The sequence below is a fragment of the Oncorhynchus kisutch genome, linkage group LG23 (assembly GCF_002021735.2).
Source record: "Oncorhynchus kisutch isolate 150728-3 linkage group LG23, Okis_V2, whole genome shotgun sequence".
NCBI classification, from domain to species: Eukaryota; Metazoa; Chordata; class Actinopteri; order Salmoniformes; family Salmonidae; genus Oncorhynchus; species Oncorhynchus kisutch.
In genome coordinates, this window is record NC_034196.2 from 12,920,673 (window position 1) to 12,931,096 (window position 10,424).

Consider the following 10,424-nt stretch of genomic DNA (forward strand, 5'->3'; position numbering starts at 1 on the left):
CACCATATCTAGATTCTGTAGACCCTGCCTACTGAGTACTCCCCACCTCACTTTTATGTCAGCACAAATAATATTTTTTTCTCTATAAACGATTATGTCATGCATTTGCATTGGGGGCATTTATTTGACCTTGGAGCATGTTCTAAAACACAAATGCAATGCAAATGTCACTTATATATGAACAAATATGAATCCTTATTAATGTTTAAACTTACATCATGAATAACTACAGGTTAATGACACTTTTCGACAATTACGCGGGGGACTTTTATTTTGAAATAGTCCGCCATTCCGTGACCCGGATGTACTTATTTGAAGTGTTGCTGATAAAATGCTGACAAATTAATTCGCTCCGAATAATCTTTTGTCGAAATCATAACAACTTAACATTTTACAGCTGAACAATTTCCTAAAATGTAACGTTGGCTGAAAACCTTTACTGAGTGTCCCTTGGATTGTCTTTAAATTCTCACATAAAAGGGTTCGTATTGCTTATTTCTTTACACTGAAAGACAAAGGTTGCGTTAGCTTCCGTTCCTTCCACTCCCCTTCTGGCTGGAGTGAGGGTCTGCAGTCAGCTCTCACCAGCCCTGCTTCAACTAATCAAATCCCTGATGAGCAGGGGGTTGCGGGATTAGTAGCCTATATAATCAGTTGTGTAGAGTAAGGTTGGAGCAAAAGCCTGCATACCCAGTAGTAGCTGCTATTAGCAACGCTGGTGTGTTTACACTACAGCGTTGGTACCTTTTGTATTGGCATTGAGTTGCACAAAAACAGTCCGTAGCGTAGGAAGGCTGGGGCGTTTTAATTTCGGAAGCCGTTTATCGTTTAAGAACCAAACGGAGCAACACGAGCGTTTGTATTGAAAAAAAGTAAGGTTAGTCCCTCCCCGTTTCGTTCCGTTTGCTTTCGGAAACGTTTTGCAACAGGTTCGGCGTAATGAATACGCCTCAGAAGTTAAATATAGAGTTACTTACACAAACGTACTGTGCCGGTGGTCATGACGGTTGGTCATTAACACGGGGGAATTTGAGTCAAAATGTCTAAAGAAATAACTTTTATTAAAGAGTTTCAAAACGTGGTTCTGCTATATACCCATTTCTTCTCCACTTACCTCATATCAAAATAAAAGTCCAGCAGGTGCGCCATATGTTGACAAAAAAGGAATAACTTGTGGGGTACTTGTATTTTGACATGAGGTAAGCAGAGGACTTGGGTCTAAAACAGACCCACGTTTGGAAAGTTGTTTAATAATAAGTAGCTTTAGATATTTTGGCTCAAATTCCCTCTGTTTAAAGGACCAACTGTCCTACCCACCAGCTCAGTAAGTTGAAGTGGAATTTATGGTAAGCACCTCAAGGTCTTAGCACTTTGATTAGGCCTATATTGTGGTCATTGTTGCAAATCATTGTGTGTTTTGTTTCAGAGATGTGAGGGTACCTACAGCTGACTGAAGTGAAGGCCAGCATCTCAACCATGGGGAAGCGGTATTACTGTGACTACTGTGACCGGTCCTTTCAGGACAACATGCACAACAGGAAAAAACACCTGTATGGCGTTCAACACCACAGATCTAAAAAGGCCTGGTTTGACAATTTCAGGGGTAAGTCATTTCATTTCCCAAAAGTGTCATGGTGTGTTTAAGACAACTGAGAACGAACAAAAAAACTAACAGCTCAGACTAGGAGAAATCTTTACGTTAGTGATTTTCAGGTCAGGGAAGTCAGAAATCTAGGATGATGGCCACCTTTCCTTCCAGTTCTCTGCTGCCAATGACTGGAACGAATTGCAAAATTCTCTGAAGCATGAGTCTTATATCTCCCAATCTAACTTTAACCATCAACTGTCTGAGCAGCTTACCCTTCACTGTACTTGTACACAACCAATCTGTAAATGGCACACCCAACTAGCTCATCCACATATTGTTACTTACCCTCTTGCTCTTTTGCACCCCAGTATCTCTACTTGCACATCATTATCTGCACATCTATCACTCCAGTATTAATGCTAAATTGTAATTTATTTAGCCTCTATGGCCTATTTATTACCTACCTCCCTACTCTTCTACATTTGCACACACTGAACATAGATTTTTCTATTGTGTTATTGACTGTACGTTTGTTTATGTGTAACTCTGTTTTTGTCGCACTGCTTTGCTTTATCTTGGCCAGGTTGCAGTTGTAAATGAGAACTTGTTCTCAACTGTCCTACCTGGTTAAGTATCATTATATATCTTTTTTGGATGACTGTATAAAAAAAAAAGTGTTTTCCCAGCCAGATTTTTTTTGGGGTGGGAGTTCCCAGTTGTCTTGAATGCACCATTTGTCCAACATGGTTTGGGGGGTCAGAAAAAAACTGCATGGTGTTCTTGAAGGGCCAAACAGTAGTTAAAACAATAACAAAGCCACTGTTTCCGTAGAAAGCTGAGGAATGGGGCTTTAGAAATGTAATCACTCCCAAATGCCTAGACAGAGCTTTGGATGCAAGGACAGGGCCTGACCATCGATAATATCAGAATTATTGTTTTAACCATGTTTTTTAGACTATACAGTGTTTGTTTACATTTACTTTGTTTACAAACATTGGTGTAAAACAAGCATATATTTAGTATTCTGAATACAGTTAAACTAAGCTCATGAGGCATTTATAAGCTGTATTTTTTTAAAGAACCAGTGGGTACATATCATTCATTTGTAACTCTAAAAATGGATTTAGCTTTAAAAAGGTGTTGGTATAAGGTGCTCTTTGAAAAAGGGCACTCTATAGACTGGCAGAAAAAAAATAAAGAGAATGGTGGCCACCACTTCGTAAACGTTAAATGTAGAAAAAAGAATTATCTTGCACTCTTAAAGAATGAATGCAGGCACTTCTTGATTTATAAAGGCTTTATTTACTTGGCATTTCAGTAGACATATTTTTTTTTTAAATAGCAGGGCCGACCATGTTTTGACTTCAGATCATCAGATCAGGGCTTAAATGTTTGACACAGTAACCAATTAGGAGACATGTAACGTGATTAAACAAAAATAACAGCATAAAGAGATGGTTGGGGTTCAATTCAGAATGATGTGATCAAATACATTTCAGTTCCAGTCCTTTTCTAAATTAAATTGCAGTCCATTGTTGTTATGACAGTTCCCAGAAGATACCAATCCTACCCTTACGCTTGTTTACACTGAGCTGCACTGTGGTCAGAAAACATACCTCAATGCAGGGATGGGGATATGCCACTGTACTCCAAATGTTTACCTTTATCCACACTGCTCCATCGAGAAGATTGAAATACTTACAGCCAGTTTTCCTGGAAAACTGCCCTTATCGTCTTCACGCTAGCTAGCAGTAACCACGGCAGCCATTATTGAATGGCACATCACGTTGAACAACAAAGGAGATAATTGGCTGACACTGCCATTCCAAAGTGGCTGCTATGGCTACTGTACGTTTTCCGTTAGCGTTGGTATCTTCTGGCGACATCTGACAGGTACTTGTCGTAACAGGCTGAGGACAATATGACACCTCTTCTTTCATCACAGATGCAGCAGCCATCCTGTATGATGAACAAACTAAGAAACCCTGCAGGAAATTTCTTCAGACGGGTAAAGACAACAAAGATATATATAATGAACATTTTAATGAAAGACCCTTACAACTATCGGTGTGTAATGCTTTATTTTTTTTCGTCCTTTGCATCAGGCCAGTGTGTGTTTGGCAACAACTGTAGGTTCTCTCACATGTCAGAGAGGGACATGGAGAACCTAAGAATGCAGATTGAAGGTGAGTTGTTTCCACAAGATGGCACTGTCTGCCATGGACATGGTCCTCATATTGAGAGTGTTAATTTATGGGCAATGCTGTTGTTGTTGTCGCACCTTGCACGATGATAACATTTTTAAGAAGTGCAATTTTCCGTCATTATGGTGGCAAGTACTCTGGTATTTAAATTATGAACACACAATGCCACTCTGTTAATTTAGGTGGTTCAATGAAATCTCTAATAGTAATCATCTTCACTAATTTCACTCAGAATTCAAAGCTCCAAAGGTGATTGTGTTAATGAAATCCATATTAAGAGGTGTAGTCTAATGTCTAGATGAAAGACGGAGCAGAGAGGACCCGGAGCACAGAGCGTCCCCTGAGCGGAGCATAGAGGAGTGGCTAACCAGGAGAGAGAAGAAGAGAGCCGCCCTAAGCAGTGGAAGGTACAGTATGAATCAATGGTCAAAGGCTGTCAGTGCTTACATACAGTGCATGTTAATGCTAAAATGTTATTAACGCTTGCAATGGAGTCAGATTTGATACAGTTAGTGTGAAAATATACTTTTCCCCTTAAACTATTTTACTCTATTTACTCTCTATAGTGTTCTGAAAGAGGAAGATGAGGAGGATGAAAATAATCAACCAGAGAATGACATACCGCCACATTTCCTCACCATTCCTGACCTTCCTCCCTCCCTTCTGCCCCCTCCCCCTGGAGGATGGAAAGTCAAAGTCAGAACTGAATGGGGTTGAAGGGGCATTGCAGTTAATCACAGTTCCACACTGAGGTCAAAATAACAACCTGAAATTTGGTAAAATTATGGTAATGCCTTTTTCGTGTAAGAGCTGTTTGTATAAAACATATTTTTTTTGAAGAACTGGAATTTCAACCTTTTCAGGTGGGCGGATTTTTTTTGGTAACTGATCTGATTATTCTGACCTATGACCAGTCATCTTTTATTTGTATACGCATCCTACTTTGAAGGGGTAAGCAGGGTAGGCTCAGAGTCAAGACGATCCTATCCGCCAATCAGGGTTGTGTATGTTAATATATTTACATTTGTATCAACACGCCCACACAATCAGACTGAGCATTTCAATGGCAATAGGAGCCTCAGAGAAATAAATATTTTCGTGAAATAAACACACAGTCATTTATTAGACATACAGTGATTTTAAAATGATTAAGACTGCATGGGAGCTTTAAAGCTGGGTCACCATTTTTTGCTCAAAGTTTGATGTGGTGATGCAAGAACGGATCATTAATTGCTATTAGGGCTCAAACTTTTACTTGATAGAAGTGAGTGAATTTGTAACACATTTTAATAGATTTTCTCCATCACCGACAACATTAAAATTCAGTTGCGTGCATGCAGAGATTTTGTTGAGTAGGTCCTCGTATTCAAGAAAATGTATTCTGAGTTGGAAATGTACAGAATGTGAGGTTCTAATGCTTTTTAAATGATGGCCTCAGGAAAGCAGCAGAACAGGAGTTGCTACTGTGATATAGACTCAGCAAAAAAAAGAAATGTCCTCTCACTGTCAACTGCTTTTATTTTCAGCAAACTTAACGTGTAAATATTTGTATGAACATAACAAGATTCAACAACTGAGACATAAACATGTGACTAACAGAAATGGAATAATGTGTCCATGAACAAAGGGGGGTCAAAATCAAAAGTAACAGTCAGTATGTTGTGTGGCTTACCAGCTGCATTAAGTACTACAGTGCATCTCATTGACTGCACCAGATTTGCCCGTTCTTGCTGTGGGATGTTACCCCACTCTTCCACCAAGGCACCTGCAAGTTCCCGGACATTTCTGGGGGGAATGGCCCTAGCCCTCACCCTCCGATTCAACAGGTCCCAGACATGCTCAATGGCATTGAGATCTGGGCTCTTTGCTGGCCATGGCAGAACACTGACATTCCTGTCTTGCAAGAAATCACACACAGAACGAGCAGTATGGCTGGTGGCATTGTCATGCTGGAGGGTCATGTCAGGATGAGCCTGCAAAAAGGGTACCACATGAGAGAGGGGGATGTCTTCCTTGTAAGATGAGATTGCCTGCAATGACAACAAGCTCAGTCCGGTGATGCTGTGACACACCGCCCCAGACCTTGACGGACCCTCCACCTCCAAATCGATCCCGCTCCAGTGTACATGCCTCGGTGTAACGCTCATTCCTTTGACGATAAACGCAAATCCGACCATCACCCCTGGTGAGACAAAACCGCGACTCGTCAGTGAAGAGCCCTTTTTGTCAGTCCTGTTTGGTCCAGCGACGGTGGGTTTGTGCCCATAGGCGACGTTGTTGCTGGTGATATCTGGTAAGGACCTGCCTTACAACAAGCCTACAAGCCCTCAGTCCATCCTCTCAGCCTATTGCGGACAGTCTGAGCACTGGTGGAGGGATTGTGCGTTCCTGGTATAACTTCAGCAGTTGTTGCAATCCTATACCTGTCCTGCAGGTATGATGTTCAGATGTACCGATCCTGTGCAGGTGTTGTTACACGTGGTCTGCCGCTGCGAGGACGATCAGCTGTACGTCCTGTCTCTCTGTAGCTCTGTCTTAGGCGTCTCACAGTACTAGCATTGCAATTTATTGCCCTGGCCACATCTGCAGTCCTCATGCCTCGCAGCATGCCTAAGACATGTTCACGCAGATGAGCAGAGACCCTGGACATCTTTCTTTTGGTGTTTTTCAGAGTCCGTAGAAAGGCCTCTTTATTGTCCTAAGTTTTCATAACTGTGTCTTAAAGACCATTCCACCAGTGCATGTTCATTAATTGTTTATGGTTCATTGAACAAGCATTGGTAACAGTGTTTAAACCCTTTATAATGAAGATCTGTGAAGTTATTTGGATTTTTACAAATTCTCTTTGAAAGACGGGGTTCTGAAGAAGGGATGTTTCTTTTTTTGCTGAGTTTATTTAAAAAAAAACTTGTATTTTGTCATTTGCTTCCCTCCACATATACTATGTGAATGGAAAGTGTTTTGTCCATGTTGGGATGATTTATTTATAATGGATGGCATACTGTTTTACCTCCGATTAAGTTCTGGGTCCGTATTAAGAGAACGAGGATCGGAACCGGAACAAAGAGCTCCACCCTCTCTCTGAGTTACAGGCAAGTCTATTGGCCAAATGTTCCCTCCCCTTATGTTTTTCGAAAGAAGAGAAAATTGTGATTTGTCCAAAGCATGGGAACTAATGCTGCTCGTTATCAAACCTTCCCGTATCATGACAGATCTACGATACCATTTATGTTTACGTAGTCTGTCCACGAGTGATTACCTCGCCAAGGATGGCTGACCACTTTTGTCACAAAATGGTTTTAAATTTCCTATCTTCTGGTAATAAAATAGTGTTTTAACTGGACATATTGTTATTTCCCCTGTTTCACTTGCAAGAACAACTAGGGAATAACAGAACAAGTGGTATTCAGGACATTACTTCAGTGTGTTAATGGGGGCCTGTCCATATGTGCCAGGCAGCTACGGTCCAGCCCAGATCTTGGTAGGATGTCCCATCACCCTGTGACAGGGACCCTTTGCTGGCAGCGTCTGCCTTTCCTGTGACAGTGACACAGATTGAAACCGAAACTGCTACACCCTAAAAGAACATTTTCAATTTGTTTCAGATAGGCTCCCTGAGGGAGATGGCAGGACAGCTGGATCCTTCCCTGGTTGGTTGGCCGGCAGTGTGAATAATATTCTGATTATTATTATGACCGTGCTGGCTGTCTCGCATCTCTGGGCTCTGTGATAAAAACTTGCAAGGCCAATATTGGAGCAGGCCTACAGTTAATGACTTGTCTCAAAGCCTTTGTGTCTGTGTAACTGCCACCGAGAGCTTTGATATGTGTCACTGACCCTGAGATTCCCAGGCATACAATAACTTCACATAATCAAGTTGGTAATTACCAAAAAGTTATTACATTTTACTGTGGATGACTTGCATCCACACTTGTAGTTTTGCATGTACTCAAACTATTCACCAACATGTACAGTCATTGTACCCAAACACAATTCCAAGTGCAACAGTGTTTAGCTATCACTAGTAACTTCAATGTCATTAATATGCAGCTTGCATTGATTGCTTAATTGTCAGTACACTCTGTGCCCTTTAGCTGCACTGCTCTCTAGTACCACAATAACTGCTCTTTAAGACCTTAACCTCCACAAATGAGAAGTTGCAGTACTGAATACTGAGTCAATTCCCTGCTGAAATGTGACACATCAACAAGCTCTCTCTCAACTCAGCAAGAGAGACTTACAAAGCCGAGTCCCAATGGAGCTCTGTTGCACATAGAGGCGGTCTTCCTTGAATCCATGATTAAACAAGTTGCCTGTGTCTTGGAAATATCGCAGTAGGCTATTTTACAACAGGTTGACGTTGAACGTTCTGGCGAGAGTGATTACGTTTGACATAGGTGTTACTAAAAGCAGCTAGTGTTGTTTTTGTTATTCTTCAGAAGTCCCTACAGATGTTTCGTTATTGACTTGTGCTCTAGGCACCAGGCAGTAGCAGAGGTCCATTCGCTGTGACTGTGAGTCGGTTTGTTTTTCACAATCCAGTCATTCAAGCATCGAATCTGAACTGTGTGGGATTAAGGTTAAATGCAGAGTAAACACCAAATCAACACTACCGATTTTTTTTACTTTTGATTTGTAACACACACAGTTGTAAGAGAAATGGTTCCCTAGCAGCAAGTCTTCAGCTTGTCTACTGAAAGCATATGCACCAGGAACAGATGTTGATGTTGATTCAGTTGTTTGAGGAGCAGCACATGCCAGCCAGGTCAAACCTCATTTCACAGATTGGTCATTAATCATTAATGTAATATTTTCATCTTATATATCCCACTAGTAGATAGTTTGGAATTAGGGTCAACACACGGAATTATCATGGTAAGAATGTAGATCATTATGCAGTTCTAGAAAACGACAACATAAAACAATTGGAAATTCATATTTGGCTGATAAGTATCTAATAAACATTTCACTGCCTTGTTTGGAATTCAAAGGTTGATTGAAAATTAATGGAAGATAAAGGTTGATTAATGTATTATGCCGCAATAATAGTTGGTAAAGACAAAGTGGGATAATTTATCATATATTCATGGTGTAGGCGGCTGCTTGGTTGGACCCATCATTGGTAGGTAGTCCGAGATGCATGAATGAATCATTATTGAGATTGGGCACATTCTCACCTTCCCGAGACAAGCACCAAAAGTCTAAACATTTAATTAAGAGACGAGCAACCTTCTGCATCGCCTTTTGGGGAACAAGTCCAAGGCTTACCCCCAGTTGTTCTCTTGCCTCTCAGTAATTCAGTACCTGCAGGCACTATTCCAAACGTAGATCCTGTTTTAAAACCGTCCAACCATTTCATCTTACTCTTCAGTGGATGCTCCTTAGAGGAGAAACGGGAGGACCATCCTCCTCAATGAATTTCATAAAAATCAAAATAGTGAAACAAAAAAAACAACATTTTTAGATAAAACTATACTAAATACAGATTCACTTAACCAAATAATTGATTAAAACACAATGTTCTGCCTCAGCAGCACTCTGTAGGGTAGCACCATGTTTAACAGGAGAACAGCAAGCTTCTGTCCTCCTCTGGGTACATTGACTTCAATACAAAACCTAGGAGGCTCATGGTTCTCACCCCCCATATCCTTACACAGTAGTTATGACAGCTTCCTGAGTATGTCCTCCAACCTATCAGAGCTCTTGCAGCATGAACTGACATGTTCTCCACCCAATCAAAGGATTAGAGAATGAATCTAGTACTGGAAGCATTAGTTACAGCTAGTTAGCACTGCAGTGCATAACATGTGGTGAGTAGTTGACTCAAAGAGAGAGAAAGACAATAGTTGAACAGTTTTGAACATTCATTTCCAAAATTAAGGAAACGCAACAGAGAGAGAGATTTGGTTGTGTTTTTTTACTTTCACATTTACTTAGCTAGCAAATACAGCTAAATAGTTTAGCCTACTCAAACACCCGCCTCAAACAGAGAGGGATGATTTGTTAGCAAGCTGGCTATGACTATTCAATACTGGAACTTCCAAGTCAAGGTAAGCTTTTGGTTTTATTCATTTATTGCCACCGGGGCCCACCGGTGTAACGGCTAAACTGCTTATGCAGCTAGCTGGTTTAGCCTACTCAAACACCCGGCTCAAACAAAGGGGCATGCTATGTTAGCTAGCTAGCTATAGCTATCCAACACGGGAACTCTTCCAAGTCTCTTCCAACTCTTCCAAGTCAATGTTGGTTTTATTAATATATTGTAACTGGGGCCTTTGGTGTAGCTGCTTAACTGTTTTCTGACTCTACACTGTACTGCATGATTGTGGCGGGATTACTAAGTTCTAATAGTTCTAGTTGACTATGAAGTGACAATGATGTAGGCTGTGTGTAGTGGTTAGCGGTCATAATATGAAGGTTTGGCCGGGAAAGGTTTTTCCGCCTGGTCACAGACAGCTAACACGTTGTGCACTGAAGTCCACAAGCGAAGGAAAAAGGAGAGCGGAGGAGAGCACATATATAGTTGCAAGAAGGAATTATATATACAATGAGCAAAGTGATCATGCTGTTTTTATGTGGCAGCTATGAAAGTGAGCTGTTTGTGTGTGATTAGGGGTGTATTCATTCCGTCG

General features: G+C 41.0%; 1 protein-coding gene across 4 annotated transcripts; it reads left to right on the forward strand.

Moving 5' to 3' along the window:
• The first annotated feature begins 291 nt into the window (after positions 1–291).
• Positions 292–7,135, forward strand: zmat5 (zinc finger, matrin-type 5). Of its 4 annotated transcripts, none has more exons than XM_020458137.2 (6): positions 292–481; positions 1,427–1,603; positions 3,534–3,596; positions 3,694–3,774; positions 4,091–4,199; positions 4,359–7,135. In XM_020458137.2, exons 2-6 carry the CDS (start codon positions 1,477–1,479, stop codon positions 4,507–4,509), a joined length of 531 nt encoding a protein of 176 aa, XP_020313726.1. In that variant the 5' UTR covers positions 292–481; positions 1,427–1,476; the 3' UTR covers positions 4,510–7,135. The 4 variants fall into 4 exon arrangements, with proteins under 4 accessions (XP_020313726.1, XP_020313729.1, XP_020313727.1 ...); XM_020458140.2 differs by having other exon boundaries at positions 304–872; XM_020458138.2 differs by lacking the exon at positions 292–481 and adding an exon at positions 508–877.
• Positions 7,136–10,424: the final 3,289 nt, after the last annotated feature.

Bases quoted from the DNA above. Each gene is read 5' to 3' on its own strand.
- zmat5 (XM_020458137.2), top strand. From the start codon at position 1,477: ATGGGGAAGCGGTATTACTGTGACTACTGTGACCGGTCCTTTCAGGAC. The intron at 3,597-3,693 runs GTAAAGACAACA...CCTTTGCATCAG, and splicing joins CAGGAAATTTCTTCAGACGG to GCCAGTGTGTGTTTGGCAAC. The intron at 3,775-4,090 runs GTGAGTTGTTTC...TCTAATGTCTAG, and splicing joins CCTAAGAATGCAGATTGAAG to ATGAAAGACGGAGCAGAGAG.